At 39.7% G+C, this 22413-nt stretch overlaps 1 protein-coding gene across 10 annotated transcripts in view; it reads right to left on the minus strand.

The window, feature by feature from the left end:
• Nucleotides 1–22413, minus strand: part of Pam (peptidylglycine alpha-amidating monooxygenase) — a 271195-nt gene that overhangs the window by 132438 nt on the left and 116344 nt on the right. For all 10 annotated transcript variants that reach the window (XM_085839864.1, XM_085839854.1, XM_029480198.2 and 7 more), the window contains exon 3: nt 21414–21534. In XM_085839864.1, coding sequence (XP_085695990.1) covers nt 21414–21534 — 121 coding nt within the window. The remainder of the gene's footprint in view (nt 1–21413; nt 21535–22413) is intronic.

Genomic DNA, 22413 nt, shown 5'->3' on the forward strand with positions numbered 1-22413 from the left:
AGATAGGAATGGATCGATTTGCATTCTTCTACATGTTAACAACCAGTTGTGCCAGCACCATTTGTTGAAAATGCTGTCTTTCTTCCACTGGATGTTTTTAGCTCCCTTGTCGAAGATCAAGTGACCATAGGTGTGTGGGTTCATTTCTGGGTCTTCAATTCTATTCCATTGGTCTATTTGTCTGTCACTATACCAGTACCATGCAGTTTTTATCACAATTGCTCTGTAGTAAAGCTTTAGGTCCGGCATGGTGATTCCACCAGAGGTTCTTTTATCCTTGAGAAGAGTTTTTGCTATCCTAGGTTTTTTGTTATTCCAGATGAATTTGCAGATTGCACTTTCTAATTCGTTGAAGAATTGAGTTGGAATTTTGATGGGGATTGCATTGAATCTGTAGATTGCTTTTGGCAAGATAGCCATTTTTACAATGTTGATCCTGCCAATCCATGAGCATGGGAGATCTTTCCATCTTCTGAGATCTTCTATAATTTCTTTCTTCAGAGACTTGAAGTTTTTATTATACAGATATTTCACTTCCTTAGTTAGAGTCACGCCAAGATATTTTATATTATTTGTGACTATTGAGAAGGGTGTTGTTTCCCTAATTTCTTTCTCAGCCTGTTTATTCTTTGTGTAGAGAAAGGCCATTGATTTGTTTGAGTTAATTTTATATCCAGCTACTTCACCGAAGCTGTTTATCAGGCTTAGGAGTTCTCTGGTGGAATTTTTAGGGTCACTTAGATATACTATCATATCATCTGCAAAAAGTGATATTTTGACTTCATCTTTTCCAATTTGTATCCCTTTGATCTCCTTTTGTTGTCGAATTGCTCTGGCTAGGACTTCAAGTACAATGTTGAATAGGTATGGAGAAAGTGGACAGCCTTGTCTAGTCCCTGATTTTAGAGGGATTGCTTCAAGCTTCTCACCATTTACTTTGATGTTGGCTACTGGTTTGCTGTAGATTGCTTTTATCATGTTTAGGTATGGGCCTTGAATTCCTGATCTTTCCAAGACTTTTATCATGAATGGTTGTTGGATCTTGTCAAATGCTTTTTCCGCATCTAACGAGATGACCATGTGGTTTTTGTCTTTGAGTTTGTTTATATACTGGATTACGTTGATGGATTTCCGTATATTGAACCATCCCTGCATCCCTGGGATGAAACCTACTTGGTCAGGATGGATGATTGTTTTGATGTGTTCTTGGATTCGGTTAGCAAGAACTTTATTGAGGATTTTTGCATCAATATTCATAAGGGATATTGGTCTGAAGTTTTCTATCTTTGTTGGGTCGTTTTGTGGTTTAGGTATCAGAGTAATTGTGGCTTCATAGAATGAGTTGGGTGGAGTACCTTCTGTTTCTATTTTGTGGAATAGTTTGTGAAGAACTGGGATTAGATCTTCTTTGAAGGTCTGATAGAACTGTGCACTAAACCCATCTGGTCCTGGGCTTTTTTTAGTTGGGAGACTATTAATGACTGCTTCTATTTCTTTGGGTGATATAGGTCTGTTTAGATCATTAACCTGATCTTGATTCAACTTTGGTACCTGGTATCTGTCTAGGAACTTCTCCATTTCATCCAGGTTCTCCAGTTTTGTTGAGTATAGCCTTTGGTAGAAGGATCTGATGGTGTTTTGGATGTCTTCAGGATCTGTTGTTATGTCTCCTTTTTCATTTCTGATTTTGTTAATTAGGATGCTTTCCCTGTGCCCTCTAGTGAGTCTGGCTAAGGGTTTATCTATCTTGTTGATTTTCTCAAAGATCCAGCTCCTTGATTGGTTGATTCTTTGAATAGTTTTTCTTGTTTCCACTTGGTTGATTTCACCCCTGAGTTTGATTATTTCCTGCCGTCTACTCCTCTTGGGTGAATTTGCTTCCTTTTGTTCTAGTGCTTTTAGGTGTGTTGTCAAGCTGCTAATGTGTGCTCTCTCTAGTTTCCTTTTGGAGGCACTCAGAGCTATGAGTTTTCCTCTTAGAAATGCTTTCATTGCATCCCATAAGTTTGGGTATGTTGTGGCTTCATTTTTATTGAACTCTAAAAAGTCCTTAATTTCTTTCTTTATTCCTTCCTTGACAAAGGTATCATTGAGAAGAGTGTTGTTCAGTTTCCACGTGAAGGTTGGCTTTCTATTATTTATTTTGTTATTGAAGATCAGCCTTAGTCCATGGTGATCTGATAGGATGCATGGGACAATTTCAATATTTTTGTATCTGTTGAGGCCTGTTTTGTGACCAATTATGTGGTCAATTTTGGAGAAAGTACCATGAGGTGCTGAGAAGAAGGTATATCCTTTTGTTTTAGGATAGAATGTTCTGTAGATATCTGCCAGATCCATTTGATTCATAACTTCTGTTAGTTTCACTGTGTCCCTGTTTAGTTTCTGTTTCCACGATCTGTCCATTGGTGAAAGTGGTGTGTTGAAGTCTCCCACTATTATTGTATGAGGTGCAATGTGTGCTTTGAGATTTACTAAAGTTTCTTTAGTGAATGTGGCTGCCTTTGTATTTCGAGTATAGATATTCAGGATTGATAGTTCCTCTTGGAGGATTTTACCTTTGATGAGTATGAAGTGTCCCTCCCTGTCTTTTTTAATGACTTTGGGTTGGAAGTCAATCTTATCAGATATTAGAATGCTACTCCAGCTTGTTTCTTCATACCATTTGCTTGGAAAATTGTTTTCCAGCCTTTCATTCTGAGGTAGTGTCTATCTTTTTCTCTGAGATGAGTTTCCTGTAAGCAGCAAAATGTTGGGTCTTGTTTGTGTAGCCAGTTTGTTAGTCTATGTCTTTTTATCGGGGAGTTGAGTCCATTGATATTAAGAGATATTAAGGAAAAGTAATTGTTGTTTCCTGTTATTTTTGTTGTTAAAGTTGGCATTCTGTTCTTGTGGCTGTCTTCTTTTAGGTTTGTTGAGGGATTACCTTCTTGTAGTTTCTAGGGCGTGGTTCCTGTCCTTGTATTGGTTTTTTTCTGTTATTATCCTTTGAAGGGCTGGATTCGTGGAGAGATAATGGGTGAATTTGGTTTTGTCGTGGAATACTTTGTTTTCTCCATCTATGTTAATTGAGAGTTTGGCTGGGTATAGTAGCCTGGGCTGGAATTTGTGTTCTTTTAGTGTCTGTATAACATCTGTCCAGGATCTTCTGGCTTTCATAGTCTCTGGTGAAAAATTTGGTGTAATTCTGATAGGCTTGCCTTTATATGTTACTTGGCCTTTTTCTCTTACTGCTTTTAGTATTCTATCTTTATTTAGAGCATTTGTTGTTCTGATTATTATGTGTCGGGAGGTATTTCTTTTCTGGTCCAGTCTATTTGGAGTTCTGTAGGCTTCTTGTATGTTCATGGGCATCTCTTTCTTTAGATTTGGGAAGTTTTCTTCTATAATTTTGTTGAAGATGTTTGCTGGTCCTTTGAGTTGAAAATCTTCATTCTCATCCACTCCTATTATCAGTAGGTTTGGTCTTCTCATTGTGTCCTGTATTTCTTGGATGTTTTGAGTTAGGATCTTTTTGCATTTTACATTTTCCTTGATTGTTGTGCCGATGTTCTCTATGGAATCTTCTGCACCTGAGATTTTCTTTAGCAGTGTTCTCCTGCAATTCTTTAAGGGATTTTTGTGCTTCCTCTTTATTGTCTTCTACCTGTTTACCAGTGTTCCTTTGTATTTCTTTAAGTGTGTTATTAAAGTCCTTCTTGAAGTCCTCTACCATCATCAGGAGATATGCTTTTAGATCCGTGTCTAGCTTTTCCGGTGTGTTGGGGTGCCCTGGACTGGGCGAAGTGGGAGTGCTGGGTTCTGATGATGGTGAGTGGTCTTGGTTTCTGTTAGTAAGATTATTACGTTTACCTTTCACCATCTGGTAATCTCTGGGGTTAGTTGTTGTCGTTGTCACTGTTTAAAGATTGGAGCAGAAGCTGTGTTCCACTCACCAGCAGTCTCAAAATCCTGTGGCGGGGGTCGTGGGTAGCTGGCGGGTGTCAGCCGACCCTGCGCTCTAGCTACATTGGTGCTGTTCCAGCCGGATGAGGCCTGTGGTCCTACTCAGGCCGGTTTCTGCTTCCCTAACTAATGCAGTCTCCTATTTGTATATTTTAATAGGGCATGGATTGTAACTGGTACATATATGTGTGCATGAAAATTTATCTAGTAGTATATACAACTTGCACTGCCTTTAGTTATTACACAGTAGCTACTGGAGTCTGCATGGTATTCTCCTTCTTGATAGGTTCTCTCCTAAGCTTAAATATGTGTGCCAATACATAGCAATTATTAGCAGAATTTTCCACGTGGAAATTCCCACTTCAACTTTTATTTCATGTTCGTGGCACTTAAAATTGGCACACACTCACTAGGCACAAAATGGCAGTGCATGGTTATGGTTAAGAAGTGTTTGTTTCTTGAACCTGTCATCACACAGACTTTGGAAGAGTATCAAAAAACTGTACTAGCTCAGCGAATGTATGTGGCATGTCACCTATATGCAAGAAGGCTAAGAATTCATCTTCAGTAAAATGAATGAATCCGGGACAGATCCAGGAACGTTACTTCAACCCGAGTGCCACTAGGAATTAGGTACCTTCAGTTTGCAGATATGTCCTTGGACCTTTGTCTCTGGAAATATCTCTTCCTAACTCGACAGGTACAGTGAACCCAGTGACACCCAGAAGCACATACACAAAACACAATGCCCAAGACCAGCACAAGGGCAGCCTCTTCCACAAGGCCCCTTTCAGGAATAAAACAATCCCACTTCAGCTCCAGGAGAACTTCATTCAAACCTCCACGCCCAACACAAAACCAATCATCATAAGGAAAGTGCACAGAATACAATTGTGTTTGTCAAATCCAGATTGAGTTGAGCCAAGGAAGGCAAATACTGGAACAGAAGCATGGTAAACATAGACCAGCCCAAAGGAGGAGTCTTTTATGGACAACAAAAAGGTCAGCTCAGCACATTTGTGAAATCAAAAGAAACCCTCCTAACTCTAATTTTAATCTTCGGACATCTGAACTCATTTTAGTCCCTTGGCTTAGAATGTTGAGAACTTTTGGGAATCCTTTTCGCTGGGTCAAGGGAAACAGCAACGTTAACGCAATATATTTCATCTAGACTTTTCTAGTTGCAGCTCTTTATGAGTGAAGCAAGACAAACAAGGAAAGAATGAACAAAATGCCCATGCTGGGGTCAGTAAGCCCAGTGATCTTCAGCAGCAATATAAGAGGCAGAGAGTCAGTCGGTCCAAATTAATGTAAGGCACTTGGCCTTCTAAAGAATGGGGCTTTTTGTTTCTAAAGAAGTGGACCAACATGTATAGAGTATTCACATTTAAAGATGGTGTCATACATTTAACTATAGTGCTTAAGGGCAAATCCATTCAGTTTGTTCCTACCGTCCGTGAGTAACATTTTCATTGTTCTGAGACTTCCATCCATAAAAGAAACACTAACCAATTTGCATCCTTTTCCTTGAACTTTTAAGAGGAACTATAAAATCAAATATAAAAACATTCTTTGGATCGCTCTTTGATTTTCCTCTGCATGTAATAAACATCTCTATTTTAGCAACAGGCAGTTACATAAAAGCTCTTTCTGCCACTCTATTTCCAGGGACTGGGCTGTGCTCTCAGGGATGAAGACTTGGATAATTCTGTGTGCTCATGGACCACCTGGCAATGGAAATCTTGGCCGAATTAGCTTGCTGATTTTGTTATGAACATGACTAACTGCCTTTTATAAAGGGCTTACTGATCCAAAAATAGTTGCTGGGCATTGGATACGTTTTTCCTTTAAGCGTTTTATTTTGCTTTTTTTTTTTTTTCTAAAAAGGTATCAAATCCAATTTATCTCACTGTAATTTCCCAACTTCAAAGACAGTATTAATAATTCAGAAGGAACAACTGTACAGATATGGTCCTGTAAACTACAAGGGGTATGTATTCGTCACATAGCCAATGATGAATAAAGTACCCATATATCCTGCAAATTCCCATATTCCTGATATGCTTATACACGTCATCAGTCCATCTGACATCACAAACATAAATATTTCATTCCACTTCAGTAGATATCCTCTTTTCCCTACAGCTTGGAAATGTGCTAATAATAATAATACCTAAATTTCATGCCATTCCTAGACAGAGGCTTTGTCACCTCACCGATTACAGAGTGTGAGGGACTAAGGGAAGAATAGAAAAGGCTTCATTCACAGCCCTCACTTTGTGAGCTGACTCCTGTACTTGCAATGCACACTGGGCTCTCACATTTTCCAGACCTGGTAAACAGAACTCTTAGCCCAAGCATTTTTGGATGAGAGCAGTCACATGTTAGCCTTAATCTTTAAACAACGTAACCACCTTTCTCTTAGGAATGGGAAGGTTCAAATCAATGGTGTAACTGAAGAGAATGTAACCAAGGAGTCAGGAGCAAAGATGTGGGCTAGGCTAGAGGAAATAGCCAAAGAATGTCAGAACATCCCAGAGGTTAAAAAAGCAGCAAGCTATTCCTGTCCAGTCCTATGACGTAAAAAGAGGAAAAACTGCCCAAACTAGAAATGGCATTGGCCATTGGACTCTTAAAGTCAATAAGGAAGCTGGGGAACAAGGTAGATCCTCAAGGACATGTCCACAAAGGTTGCCCCTTGGAACCTTACAGTAGGACAGAAAAGGCCATCAGGATATGCCAATGGACAATATCCAGCAGACGAAATACATCCCTGAATTTGTATCTCTACTCTGTGTTTGCTTATAAAGAATTATAAAATCTAAACCTCGCAAACAAAAGGAAGCCATCTGGGTTTCTTTCGGCTTCTGTAGTCTCTGAAAAGAGGCCGAATTGGAATCCTAGAGGGGAAATTTTAGATAAAGAGCACAAGAGAAAGACTCTCGGAGCTGAATAATTAATTGGAACAAAACCATGTGATACAGAGACACTGATAGCTACTAATTGGCACCGACATTCCAGGTCTGGAAAGTCTGAGAGTACAAGCTGCAAAGACTGAAGAGAGCTACATAAAAGGGTGTGGGAGGACTCAGATTTCAGTAGAAGGTGTCTCCTTGTTTCGGTGAGAGAATTTTAATATGATCTAAATTTGAATTTAGATGTATGGGATGTCATGTTGGTTGTGGGGACTGAGGGAGGCAGGCATATGGCCATGAGTCATGAACACGTTTCTGTAAGAAGACAACTTGTGTGAAACAAAGAGACACAGGGAAGGCCCAGTGAGAAAGGAGATGGACCAGAAGTTATTACCATCAATCTGAATAAAGACTTTAGCAATGAGGTGACAGTGGAGACTCATCCCTTTTTTAAAAACATATGCTCTATATGCCTGTCTGTTCCAGGGACATACATAGAGTCTCATATCGACACACACTGTACTAAAGCAATGAACACAGTGAACAAAAGAAGATGCGTTTTTCTGGCCTAGTGTTGTAGGTAGATCTACTGGAGAAACAATGGCACTTAACAATGAGGTTTTCCTTCAGTTTTGAATGCTAGTCCCCTGAAGAAATAGAGAGTCCTGAGAAGAGATTAACTCTTTTACAAAGAGGACGTGGAGGGGAGTTGAAGGGCTTTCTCTCTGAGAAACAGATACCTAGCCTGAGATCTGGAAGACCAGAATTAGACAGATGAACTAAGTTAATCAGGAGGGAAGGAGCCGGGGATAGTATATGCCTGGAGTCTCTGACTTCGGAGGCTGAGGCTAGGTCTGTCTCTTGAGCCCAGGAACTGGAAACTAGCTTGGGCAGCAGTAAGACCATGTCTCAAAACAACAGTTGTTTAGCTGGACATAGTGGAGTACGCCTTTAATCCCAGCACTTGGGAGGCAGAGGCAGGTGAATTTCTGAGTTCAAGGCCAGCCTGGTCTACAAAGTGAGTTCCAGGACAGCCACAGCTACACAGAGAAACCCTGTTTCAAAAAAGAAAACAAAAAACAATAAAACAGTTGTTTTCTTTTTTAAGTCAGATGGTGGTGTTGTGTTTGTGTTGTTGGCAGTGGTGGTTTGGCAAGCAAAAGCTCAGTAAGAATAGAGCATGGCCAAGAGTCTTGAGAATGAATATAGGAAGTACAGGAAATTAGATAGCAGGAAAGGGACAGCTTTTGTAAGGTTTCAAAGGAAGACCTAAATTTAGTGTTTAAGGCCCTAAACAGCTTGATGTGGTTCCAACCATGGCAACCAAAGAGACAGGATGCACACTCAACCATAATCACCTTTGAAATTTAGTTGTGTAATCAATCTAGATTTGCTAATATACTTTGTGCCTTCACCAAAGAACACATCCCACAGATAACCATTCTTCTGGTGTGTATGCAAGCATGTAGAAATGAGAAATCAAAGTGAGTAGCTGTCTTGCTTGGTCACTTTCTTCATTGCTTGAGACAGGGTCTGTCACTGAGCCAGGAGCTCATCAATCCAGCTAGACTGGAGGACCAGTCTAATTTCTTTTGCCTCTGCCTTCCCAGTGTTGGGATTACTGGCATTGACTGAGGTGGCTGGCTGTTTAACATGGGTGTTAGAGATAAAACTCAGGTCCTCACGTTCACAGGGCAAACACTTCACAGACTGAGTCACCTGTTTCCTCAGGTCAGTACCTAAGCTTCCTTAACAAGTACCTAGTAATGCTAGTGATGTGTAGTGAGGATCAAGTGCTTTCCAAGGCACTGAGATGTAGTCCTAATGACTCAGACAATTGTGACTGGGCCTTGAGCCAGCTTCCTACATATACAAAGCAATATGTAAGCAGAGTCTTCTCAAGGACTGGCAAGAAGGAACAAGCTTCTTTTTAAATACAGATGGAGAGAGTTGTTTGTTCAGTCTGAGCATGCCCTGACAGAGTGTGCACTAAGAGGAATAATATACCATTGCTGCTTTCTTTCAGAGACCCGTTGTTTTATGTGTGAGAAGTTTAAAAGATGAAGAATTGACCACCACAAGTGACAGTGGTCTCTAAGAGAAGCATACATTATGGTCCACAGATGAGTTTGAGAGACTCAGATGGGTTCATAGGACAAGGGACTCAGATTTATAAATCAATGGAAGATGATCTCAAGAGCAGAGGATGCAAGGAACACAAAGAGGTACCAAGGGTGTTCAGATGTTCAAAGACAAGTCCTTATAAGGGAAAAAATGATGGCACAGAGAAATGGCTCAAGAGCTAAGAACATTGTGTTTACGGCATTTCATAACTCTCTGCAATTTTAGCTCTAATAGCTTGAACCTTCTTCAGGCTATGTGGACACTAGATATACATGCATATGTACATACATGCATGTAGATACTCATACACATAAAAGAAGGAATAGTTTCTTAAACAAAGAGAATAAAAATGCACTAAATATGTAGAAAATGGGGATTTGGTGATGAACAGGCGGGGCATGATCTAAAAGAGTAACAAATGGGGCAATATGGCAGACTATATGCCATTTATGCCTTGGTGGCAAACGCAATTGGAAAAAAAAGTTTTGACTAGGAAAGCTACATCAGAGAGTATTAAGACAAATATTTTGATTTGAAACCATAATAACATCATGATTAAAAGCACAAACTCTGGAGTCAACTGCAGTTAAAACAGCTTCCTCTACAATCGCTCCTCCAAATCAAAAAAAAAAGGTAGAGGTGACCCAGATCACTTGTTAGAGATGAATCTGGAAAGTCAGGTGAAAGACTCTGCTGTGTAATATAAATCTGGGAAAGGCCAACCACAGCAACAGAAAGACCAGTGGGCAGGTGAGTAAGGGATAGAAAGAGGACACAGAGGCACAGAGAGCTCTCAGGCAATAGGAATGTTCTTCATGGTATCAATTACTCAGAGGCACACACTTCCAAATGCTTACCAAATTGCACACTAAAGGTTCATGAACTTTAGGTATACGCTAAATAAGCTAATAAAAGTCAGGAAAAATCACGCAAAAGTGCAAAATTAAGAAGCAGTTGAAATAAAAGCACTGAACTTAAGAATGGCACTTATACTTGAAGGGAATGGGAGTGAGCTTATAACTCATAATCCACATAATAAACACTGGCATGTGTGTGAGGTGCATGCTATTCATGACGTGGAAAGAATTCCTTTTCCTTTATTTAAATTTTACTTAATGGATCTTTAGGGACAGCAAGCACTATTTCAGGCTCAATAGATACAGCAATGAACAAGACCACAAGGCATTGCCAACAGTCTGGGTCAGGACTTCAGTAAGGTGGTGATAGTAGAAATTCACACATTCATACGTCACATGTTCAGTGTTTGTCTATTGTCTTAAGGAAATGCTTTGAATTGGTGGACAAAACTGCACGCATTTACCATGGAAAGCATGTTGTTTCAGCAGACCCCTAGATATAGCTAATTATCACACATACTGTTTCATTTGATTATCATTTTTATGATTAGAATATACATGGGAAACCCAGATGCCTCTCAACAGAGGAATGGATACAGAAAATGTGGTACATTTACACAATGGAGTACTACTCAGCTATTAAAAAGAATGAATTTATGAAATTCCTAGGCAAATGGATGGACCTGGAGGGCATCATCCTGAGTGAGGTAACAAAGGAACTCACATAATATGTACTCACTGATAAGTGGATATTAGCCCAGAAACTTAGGATACTCAAGATATAAGACACAATTTGCTAAACGCATAAAATTCAAGAAGAACGAAGACCAAAGTGTGGACACTTTGCCCCTTAGAATTGGGAACAAAACACCCATGGAGGGAGTTACAGAGACAAAGTTTGGAGCTGTGACGAAAGGATGGACCATCTAGAGACTGCCATATCCGGGGTTCCATCCCATAATCAGCTTCCAAACACTGACACCATTGCATACACTAGCAAGATTTTGCTGAAAGGACCCAGATATAGCTGTCTCTTGTGAGACTATGCCGGGGCCTAGCAAACACAGAAGTGGATGCTCACAGTCAGCTATTGGATGGAACACAGGGCCCCCAATGGAGGAGCTAGAGAAAGTACCCAAGGAGCTAAAGGGATCTGCAACCCTATAGGTGGAACAACATTATGAACTAACCAGTACCCCGGAGCTCTTGACTCTAGCTGCATAAGTATCAAAAGATGGCCTAGTCTGCCACCACTGGAAAGAGAGGCCCATTGGACTTGCAAACTTTATATGCCCCAGTACAGGGGAACGGCAGGGCCAAAAAGTGGGAGTGGGTGGGTAGGGGAGGGGGGGAGGGTATGGGGGACTTTTGGGATAGCATTGGAAATGTAAATGAGGAAAATACCTAATAAAACTATTAAAAAAAGAAAAAAAAAAGACTGGCTCCCATACTGTTCATCCATGGTAATAAAACCTGTATGTAAACACAGATGGTTATACTTACTGAGGAAAACTAATATTTAAAAAAAAAAGAATATACATGGGAAATCTATACAGTGCATCTCAAGAAAGTCAGAGTGCATGTATTTCAGTGAAGAGATAGAATATCATCTGGGTGATGGCCCAGAGTGATATACAGGTAGACTTCTTTTTGCTTCTCCCACAAAGGTAATATTATAAATAATGCCTAGGTAGCAAGATTATTATATTCATTATAATACCTAATATGTTAAGTGAATGACTATGAATGACATCTACATATTGAGAAAGGAATGTAGGGAACAATAATGACAAGATATTGAAAGGCTGGAGAGGGGCTAAGCAATAGCCTGGAAGACTGATATTTACTAAGAAAAGATTTGAAAGAATAACTTTGCATATATTCCCATGCTCTGGCACAAGTGGCTTTTGAAACTATAGCGTTGTGGACATAGCTCAGTGGTAGAGCTCATGCCTACTGTGAGGCTCTGAGCTGTAAGAGCTGGTGTTTAAGCCTGAATTGACTCTGTGAATTCAGACTCATGACACGCATGCTTGAGACTCATGAGGTCTCAGTAGTTTGCCTTGCAGGGAAAGCTCCTTCCCAATGATGTCCTGAGCTGACTGACATGAGCAGACAGCATTGTCTCAATTGAATCAATGTTCTTCATGACAAATGTAAATGAAACAGGCAGAAACATGTTTGCAAACATCCCTCGTCTTAAAAGTTTCTTACCTACAATAAATATATTCTAGAGAGGAGTTAATTTGTAAAAGTAAGCAAACTATCTTAGATTCAAGCATCTCTCAGTTCTTTGACAGGTGACACTTTGAGATCTTGGGGAGAACACACGGCATAATAAGGTAGTGACAAGAAGAAAGACGCCATCTTCTAATAAACTAGAGATTTTCACAGGGCAGCAGACTCCAAAGTCTTAAGACAGTGGAGACTTGGAGACTTGACCTTCCTTTCACTTCAGTGGTCCTGGGCTATCAGAGGGGTTTTTTGTTTGTTTTTCAAGGTCATTACCAACCAAAGTGGAAACCAGAATTAGTTCAGTGGGCAGTAAGTGCATGAGATGCCTGACGTATTTCTTCTGACTCCTACCACTGTTGATTGAAGGACTAGAAGTCATGTACACTTGATATCTGTGGGTTTCCAACTCCAGCTTACAGGGCTGATTAACGAAATGATAGGTAGAAGGTAGAATGATATTTACCTCTTGCAGAGACAAAAATTTCATGTTGAGTAAGATAAATTTTTGCTTTCGGCTCTAGCCTATTTAGGGCACGAACTTAATTTCCTGACTCCTGGGCACAATTTTCTCCACTTGGTACCATGGAGTGGTTATATAGCAGAAAAACAATATAGCTCCCATTTGTTAACTTCTAAACTTGTTTGACCCCACTACAGTCACTTTGCTGATATCCACATTTACTTCGGCTACCAATCTGTCTTCTTTCTTCTCTCTGCTGCTTTCATACCCTGCCTCGAAGAAATGAAAGTACAACAGGAAATTACCTCTGAGTAGCACTCTGCCACTTATGAAAAAAAAAAACATTAAGGAGATAAAATTAATATTTAACACATCTACAGTGTCAAAATTTAATATTATATCTGGTATAATCAATTGTGGAAACTGAAGTAAACAGAACTTGAATTTCCATAGCTAAATGATAATTTAGTTGGAAGCAAATGGAGGCTCAAAGCAAGAGGTACTCATCCCCATAAATAATGTGGCTGAAATACTTCAGTGGGGTTTTTCTGTTTCTACTTAATGTGATGTCAGTTTCTGTTATGAGTTTATTATTCATAGTACTGTTTCCAAACTGTAACACCTAAATCTAATCAGGAAACACCTTCTTAGTTATCTATAAAATTATGAAATAAGGCCATCAAAGTGTGAACTTGTGTGTGCATAGAGATCTGTGGAAATATTTTAATCTCTCAGAAGCACCACCGGCCCTTTCTAAAACCATGTTGCCATGGCAAATGTTTTCCTTTAATACCAGATTAGCTGAAGGTGGGAGTGAGACACAGTACAGTAGAAATGTTATATACACTGCTCTCCAACAGTGCTCTGAGGTTTGCTGGATGGGGGCAATTATCCCTGTAATGTACATATCCGATTTGTTTCCTTCTATTAAACCAAGCACAATGTATTGTGTGTGAAGAGCTATCCTGGCCTTCAAAGAGTGTACTCTGTACTTTGCTTTCTTTTTTTTTTCTTCAAAGAATTCATACAGAACGGTTCGAAAGGCTTTTCTTAAATAGGGTTAGTGAAATATTAATTCAGTCCATGTGAAAATAAGAGAAACAACAGATCTTCCTGGTGGTGGCTAATAAGTGCAGGGAGGATTACTCGCTAATGTGGAAACAAATGCACGATGCCTTCCATAAATATCTTTGGACTGACCACCATAGAAAAATGCCCGCTCCCTACAAATCTGCTGCTATTTGCTTCTAAACATGTACAAAATTTCCTAAATCCGTTAGTCAACCAGCATCCATTAATGGCAGTGCTGCAAACCAGAGGAATAGGAATTAAAAATTTATCAATTAGAGGCATTGTGTGGAAAAGCCCCTGTAGAGATTTCTAAACATTAGAGGTTTATATCAGAACACGGTTTCCATTGGGGAGATTGTTTATTTTGTTACTTTTTTAATCAATTAAACCATTAGTATTAAAATAATAGATGATGTTTTTAATCATAAAACATAATTTAAAAAAATGCTGCCATCAGTGTCCACTATTCAAAGGCTTAGAACCTCGGGCACTTCTTCCTATATCTAAGTTGTCTGGCTAAGCATGCATAACCAAACAGATGTGAAAGACATCTAGTTAACACACATGTGTGTATCAGGGTTTTCTGTTAAACTGGCTTACTTAGGGCAGAGACACACTTTACACCGATGTATGTGTGTAAGTACACACGTGCAGGGGACATGCACGTGTCAGAGGCTCTACGCCATTACTCCAATTCTTTTAAGATAGGCTCTTTTATTGACCCTGGAGTTACGGTGGCAGCTAGCAAGCCCTGGCAATCCTCTGCCTGTGTACTCCACGGCACTGGATTCCAGGCAAGTGGCAGCCATATGTGCCTTTTTAGACTTTGTTAGGATCTAGACTAAGGGCCTCACGCTCATGCAGAATGCACTTGCATCCGCTGAGCCACACCCCCAGCCTTTTATGTGGGTGCTGGTGATTTGAACACAGATCCTCATGTTGAGTTTTTGACAAGCCTTATCTACTGATGACCCCATCTCCCTAGCACTCATGTACAACTTCCCAATCCTATTTCAATCAACTTTACCATGAATACTTATTTTATATATCTGAAAGGATACTTTGGTCCTTGAGGTATATAACTGTTTTGTTATCAAATACACTGACCTTTTAATTATTAGTAGACTTTTTAAAAAGATGAAATGACGAAGGGTACACTTCTGATCGTTCATTTGTTCATAATCTTATTTCTAGATATTTATAGACATGCTAAATTTTTGTTTTCAATGATCTTTCCTTACTGCATTTTTCAACTTTTACTGTCTGTCTCCATAGATATTGTCCTCAGGAAAATGTCAGAGAGATGTAGACTCTAACCTTCTTCTACAATGTGTTCCAGAAAATTTTGCCTGTGATGCTCCTGACTAATGAGGCATTGTAACCATGCTCTCGATGCTCTAGATGGTCCTCATTGTTCATCTCAACAATCCTGCAGGCTCACAGTACAGGACTCTATATTCCCTACTATGATAACATTTACTGAGCTTTATCCATATTAAAGGATTTATCTTCAATCCTATCAGAAATTGTCGAGACAGCAGAAGTATCTCACCTAAGATGCTGCAGCTAGTCTGTGCCTACCACAGCTAATAGAATATCCTTGACCCAGTCCAAGCTAGGCTCTTCCAAGCCTTCTTGGCTAGGCTTAATCTTCATCTACCTGAATAAAGGCTGACTGTTTCGCAGCTTGACCCTGCATTGCTAAGATGAACTGGGAACCTCCTCCAAGTGCTTGCTTAAGAAAATTCTGGTTGGGGAAACAAATTTGCTGTCTACCCTAGTCACACCTGAGAAAATAAAGCCTCTGGCTCCCAGACCCTGGAAGTGGACAGAATAACAACTTTGGCCATGGCCAGCAAGCAGACTCTTCTGGCCTAATCTCATCTATCCTGACTAACCCTTGTAACTTCTTGATTTCCTGACTTTCCCGAGTCCCAGTTGTTTCCTTCATGCCTTTACTCCCTAATTCCCCCTTTACCGTGCTCAATCACTTCAGCAGAAATTGCAGTTGCGTGCAGTTCACACAGGCTTTTATATCCTGCTGCAACAGTTATCACAGTTCAAAATGTGCTGCCCAGCTTTATGGCAGTCAGTTTTGTTTACCTCTGACATGACTTATCATGGAAGCATGAGGGGTAAGAGACAAGAATGGGAAAGGTATCAGGAAAGATGAAGGGTTGTGGAGGTCACTTTAAAGGACTTGGTTTTAAGTCTTAGTGGTGTTGGCAACATTTGAAGTGTTGAGAAGGGTGACATGGCCTGACTTCTGCTTTAATAAGATCCTCATGGCTGTTGTGTGGAGCATACTCTAGGGATGTATAGGTACAAAAGAGGCCAGTTAGAAATGTTATCATAATAGTGCAGAAAGAACACATGATTCTCCATAGGGGTGGGAGAGAAGGCCGTGTGAGGAAGTCTGGCTGCTGCTGTGTTTGCTGACGACACCAACAGAATGTACTGCATACTGCTTATGAGCCATGAGCGAGAATGTCATGTTGATAAAGATGCTAGTGTATTTTACCTGGAAAAAATTATATGGCAGGGATCACTACTTACTGAGCCGGTTGAAGTAGGAAATGCAATGTTCCACATAGAAGAACTCAGGCTTACAGGATCATTTAAATATAAAAATACTGAATACGAAGAAAAACAGATTAAGGCACTGATAAGCAACCCTGCACTGATATTTCTATTCTTCCTATTCTGTAAGTCAGACAAGGTTCATGAGATACAGAGGTTAAATCCATTTACTAGCCTAAATGATTTGATCAGGGACAGAGAAATTGCAACCCATGAGCTGACTGGCTCTTTTCATAGATAAAACTCTATATCGGAACACAGCTAAGCCTTCCTTTCCATGTTCTCTACAGCTGCTTCCCAAGTACAATGGTCAAGAGGCAGTATACCACATAAGGGACAGCATTTGCTATCTGACATGTTAAGAAATAGTTTGCTGAACTATGTTTTATATTTAGACAGGATTGGTAGAAAATTTGGGATAAAATAGGGGAAACTTGCTTCTTAATGGGTCTTTTAACAATTAGGGGATGAGAAGTGACTGAAGGAATTCAGACCAACAGCCTTTCTTCTTGCATGGAAGTGTTTAAGAAGAGCATATTTGGTGATTTTGGATGGACTCAGCAATCTGTATTTTGTTTAGCAAAAATAATTATACATATTTTTATAAGTATGTATAATTAATTATATATATTTATATAAAATAAAGAGCAACATTTTCTGTTACTATGAACTAGTCATTGTATATGATTGGCCTTTAGGCCTCTTGGTGTATGGGGTACATGGCTACTTTGGCTTTTTGTAAATTGTACCATTGATAATAGCTAAACTTCTCCTTACATCAACCGTTAACAGATTTGTAGAACAGAATTATAAAATAAACATTAGTTTCAGATTCAAGTTAATATAAATTTGAAGTTGGGTTCTATTTACTGGACATTTGGCTGTGGTCAGATTATTTTAATCTCTCTTGGATTCAATTTCTCATGCCAAAAAATAGGACCTTGAGTAGGATTTTTATGTTATTTAATGAGACAATGGTTATAAAGTGTACAATAATAGTAGTCTATAGTAAACACTCAAACACTCAAAAATATGTTCTCTCTCTGAAAAAATGCTTAAGAGGAACAGAACATCGTAAAGAACCCAAATCTGACTGAGAAAATTGACAGTCACAAGTTCGTCTTCAACTGCACAGATGTTTACCGATCAATTGCTGAGGTGGAAGATTCAATTTTTTAAAAAGAAAAATTACAATTCTATAGCCTTCTCTTAAAAATGTCCATTAATTTTAGTGTGTGAGTGTGTGTGTGTTCCTAAGTATATAAATTCAATCCGCTTGCTTACCCCGTGTAATGTTCCTTTGTTTTCAGGACTGACAATTGCTGCTCTATCCCAGGGAAGATATTTTTCAGGCTCTCCACTCTCCTTAGTTCTTCCTCTAGTTTTGTTTGTTTGCTTGTTTGTTGTTTTGTCCCTTGGTTTTGCTATTTGTTATTGAGGACTTAATACAGTACCAGGCAGACACAAAGCAATGCTCTACTGGACAAGTAATTTCTGGGAATCTACTTGAAGAGTTTTGTTTTGATTATTCATGAGGTACATTAAAGGCTGGGACAAACAAACGAAACCGTATACTGGAGGTTGGTGAGGTGGCACAACGTGTGAAAGGTGCTTGCCTCACAACCTTGACGATGAGTTTTATTGCCAGATTTTATAGTGGAAAGAAACATCAATTCCTGAAAGTTGACCTTTGACTTCCACACCCATGCACCCCTCCTCTCCCTCTCCCCTCCCCTTACTTCACCTTCTCTCTCTTCCTCTCCTCCCCTCCCCTCCCCTCCCCTCCCCTCCCCTCCCCTCCCCTCCCCTCCCCTCCCCTCCCCTCCCCTCCCCTCCCCTCCCCTCCTCTCTTTTCTTCTCTTCCTCCTTTCCCTCATGTTTTCCCTCTGTCATACACATACTATTATAAATAAAATAAAAATTAAAAATGATATTGTAATAGAGTCCCTGTTACTTTTCCTGAACAAACTGGTCCAGGTTTAACGGAGTAATTTTTAACAGGCATTCTGAACTTCTATCGTGTTGGGAAGAACCTCAGTGCAGACGCCTGACACAACAGGGTGTGTTTTAGCAAAATAATAATCTAGGATTGTATTCCATCTGTGCAATCAATTGGATGTCCTACTATGTGAATTATGCCTAATGACTCCTCTTCCTCTATTATAATCTGCTTACCTTTCTATCTTAGCCTACAGTCTTATTTCTCAAGCAAGAGAGTTCTGTTGGTCTTATCTCTGCCACACACATTATTTCCAAAACAGAAGCAGTACTTCCTAACGTCTAGACTGAATGATGTATTTCTTGGACCTCTCTTGGCTATTGACACCACCATCTTGCTTCTCCATTGTGACTTTGCATGAATTCTGTTTCACTTGTTGAGCCACAGCCAATAGGAAATCTCAACATACTTCCCAGCTTCACATTTCCCTTTCTTCTTGCTCTTCCTTTATGTAAGAAGTGTGCTTTTCTTCATTTATTCCTATTCTCCGTCATTTTATTTCCCTTTTAAGGCTTGTGCCTGTCACGCTCAGCCCCCACTCTTTACGTTCTTCATCCTAACTTTCTTCATTCTCCCTTCCTCTTCTATCTCCTTTCTGCTGACCCTTGTCTGTGTGAGCTCTATTTTTAGCCACATTGTGAGGCAAAAGTGGTTGCTTTTCTTCACAAAAAACATACCTACAGTCTCACACCTCTGCGGCCACCTCATCAAGAGTGCCACAGTGAGCAGGAGAGAAGTTTTCTATCTGGCCATCACTGGCAGCCTGTCATGTTTCATGAATGCTTACAAGGTGTATCATCTGTAGGTCAGCCGGTAAGCAGAGCATGTTAGATCAAGGATGCTGAGGGAATGTAGGGAAACATTCTAACCAGGTCAAAACTGTTTCAGAGCACCTGAATCACCCATCCAATCGCAAGTCGCAGTTACAAGCAAGACCAACCTCAACCCAGCTTGGATGAACTAGGCTAACATAAGCAATGGTGCCAACAAGACTGAGATCACCAGGGACGTCCACTGGGTCAGCCTCTCTACATTGTGTTCTGCTCTAATATTCTAGGTTCACCATTCCCATAAAGCTAGTTACACCAGGGCTCCATGCTTGTCACTTATAAAAGCGAAAGATACATTCTTAGCAAAAGTCCTAATAGTTGATTGGACTGCTCTAAAACACAGATCTTTTTTGCAATCAATCACCGTGGAAGGGAAGTCAGATCCAGCCATCTGCTAGTCCTGGTTGGTTTATGCCCCCTCTCGAGTTGACTCCTGGGAACCACATGGTCTTAGAGAAAGAGCAAAGAGGAGAATGATTCAGCTGCAAGGCAACCAACAAAAGGCCACCACACGAGCCAAAGTCCTAGGCCCGCAGTGCAAGACAAACAGCAGCAGTTTAAGCCCTGCATGCTTTCTTTCCACATAAGATTCTAAAATTGAATAAAGATTTAATTTATGAAAACGAAGCTCTCCCGCACTTTCTTTTTTTTTTTTAAATTAAGTATTCTGGTTACTTTTTCTGAGAGTAGTGGTTGAGACAGAATTGTCTACTATTGTTACTCAATAATAAGAATAAAGGAATATTTTCAAATAGCTCTAATTGACTATTTGATTGAAACGATGATGTTCTTGTGGGAAACGTGGTAAAAGACAAATTGTCTTTTAGACTGTTTTAGACAGAAGCTGGGCATGCTAACTCATTTCTGTCTCATGCAACGAGGAGACTGAGACAGGAGGAATACCAGGAGGTTTGGGGCAGCTCACAGTATAGAGGGAAACAATCTTGAAAGAAAGAAAGAAAGAAAAGAAAGAAAGAAAGAAAGAAAGAAAGAAAGAAAGAAAGAAAGAAAGGAAGGAAGGAAGGAAGAAAGAAAGAAAGAAAGAGAAAGAGAAAAAGAAGGAGAAAGAAAGAAAGAGAAAGAGAAAAAGAAGGAGAAAGAAAGAAAGAGAAAGAGAAAAAGAAGGAGAAAGAAAGAGGAAGACAGATGACCAATTAGTGATTATTTTGTATAAAAAGAAGCAGCTAAGCTTAAATAAATACAGTTTAAAACCACATTTTAAAACTGAGAACAAACAAACAGCTAATTTCTTGGGGGGGGGGGGAGAGACTGTGGTCTTCGTGTTCTGGTTTTAGTGTCATCATTAAATACTAAACAGGGTGATTACAAAACTCAGGGCCAGGACAGAAATAAAATGTACAGAAGAGATATGTGCCTGGTGATGTGGTCGTGCAGAGACAGTGTGGGCCGTGTCTTGCACAGCTCTAAAGTAGTTGCTGATAATCAGATAATCATACTCAGGTCTTGAAATCCTGTCAGGTATTACCTCTTAAGGCCCATGTATTTCCTAGAGCTTCTGGTTGTCCATTTCAAAAGTCATTTTTCCTCAATAAATAGAATACTTTTATTTTCTCGGTGGTACAGGGGAAAAAGAGGAAATCGTGCATTATCTGTAAGACTGAGTCATCTGTCAGCTCTCCTACATCCAGGCCTCCCACCGTCTACAGCCCTTCAAAAGCACAGGGCTATCTTTTAATGACATACATAAATCCCCACACTGCCTGGCTGCAGAGCATAATTAATTCTGGCCTTTCATGCTTAATGAAACACCTTGTACACACACGGCAGTGGCACTGTTAGCTTCTTGTGTGTGCTAAGACATGGGATGCCTAGCAACCTTGTTCGACTTCACATGCTCTGCGACACGTCTGTGTGAGCACTGCTGCTATCTCTTCAAAAGATAGCTCTAGAAAATCCATTCTGCCACCTGTGCGAATAGTTCCCTTAACTTTCCAGACCATGGAATGTTTTGTTTTTCAAGTTCTTGGCATTAGGCAGGATTTTCTACCTTAACGGTGGCATCTTTTAAAGACACGGTAATCTGGTGGATGCAGCTGCTCAGCGTTATTCCCTTCAATAGAACACGTTGCCTTATCTTAGTGCATATTTACACGCTGTATTACAGAGGACATTTCTCCATAGAGAATCTCAAAACATAGATTTTTTTTAAAGTTTCTGTTTGAGTCACAAATAACAAAATGGGTAATCTTTTCATAAATCTAATTTAACTGAATATTTTTCCTTGAAGTCTTACCCATTTGACAGGACTCCAGCCTCACCTGGAAGTCTGAAAGCAAAGAACTCACCACAGCTAAACACGCAAGTGCCTTGCTTTACCTTTAATTCTAGACATTGCGCCAAACAGGTGAAACAATAAAAGGACAGAATTCCACGCACCTCTTTAGGTGTGACCCCAGGCATGCGAATATCCAGTGCAAAATCTGAAGAATCAATAGGAGTGACGGGTCTGGTGGTACCAAGGCATTCATTGGGAAATGATCTGGTAGTTTCTTTAAACCTTAAGGAGATAATTTGAACATTCTTGAACATAATAGGGAGGGCAGAAATAAAGCCTATGTCCTTAAGTTTAAGGATGATTAATATAGATCTAATAAAAACTATAAGATGTAATGGCTCTGTAACAATCCTAACTCCTAGAATCACGTTATTGTCTATGAAGAACTTATAACCAATTTGTAAGCAAAATAAAGCCAAACGAACTAAGCAGGGTATAAAGTTCGACCCAATAAAAGCTTATACTTCCATATTTATTTCTACTTAATGAAGACATTATCATCCTTACACCCGTGCTAGTTTTCTAGTGGCAAGACTGTGAACTGTAACCCCGTGGCATTTTGTCAACTATGAGCGTCCAACATTACTAATCGGAAATAAACAACAGAAAACCCTAAGCACAGCCTTGCTAGGTACAGTTAATTATATGAGGGCGAAATAAAGACTGCGATGTGAATTACAAACGTACAAGTACATAAATATTTCATATGGTAATTACGAGGTGCATGTATACAGCTCGATATTTCCTAGTGAGCTATTACAGCCAATGATCTTCTCCCCACCACCGATCTATCTTGATATTTTATTCCTCCAGCTGTTACATATAGGAAGGCATTCAAGTCTAAACAACTATATTGCAGTTTCTGAAATATTTCCCCAAGAGGGAGCGATTAGTTCTGGAAATCACAACTTCTAATTGGAGTTCCGAAAGCCAGGGTAGCAGCTTGGCTTTAGGACGATTGAGTGGGCTTTAAAGGCAAGGGGCACTTCAGGAGAAGTTACTGAGCTAAAATTGGAAGACGTTTGGGTAGAAAAAAAAAATCAGCCTTGTAGAGGCTTTTTTTTTTTTTTTTTTTTTTTTTTTCCCCAAGAACCAGGTTAC

This window comes from Mus caroli, unplaced genomic scaffold (assembly GCF_978045245.1).
Source record: "Mus caroli unplaced genomic scaffold, Mus_caroli_1 scaffold_1, whole genome shotgun sequence".
Classification (NCBI taxonomy): Eukaryota; Metazoa; Chordata; class Mammalia; order Rodentia; family Muridae; genus Mus; species Mus caroli.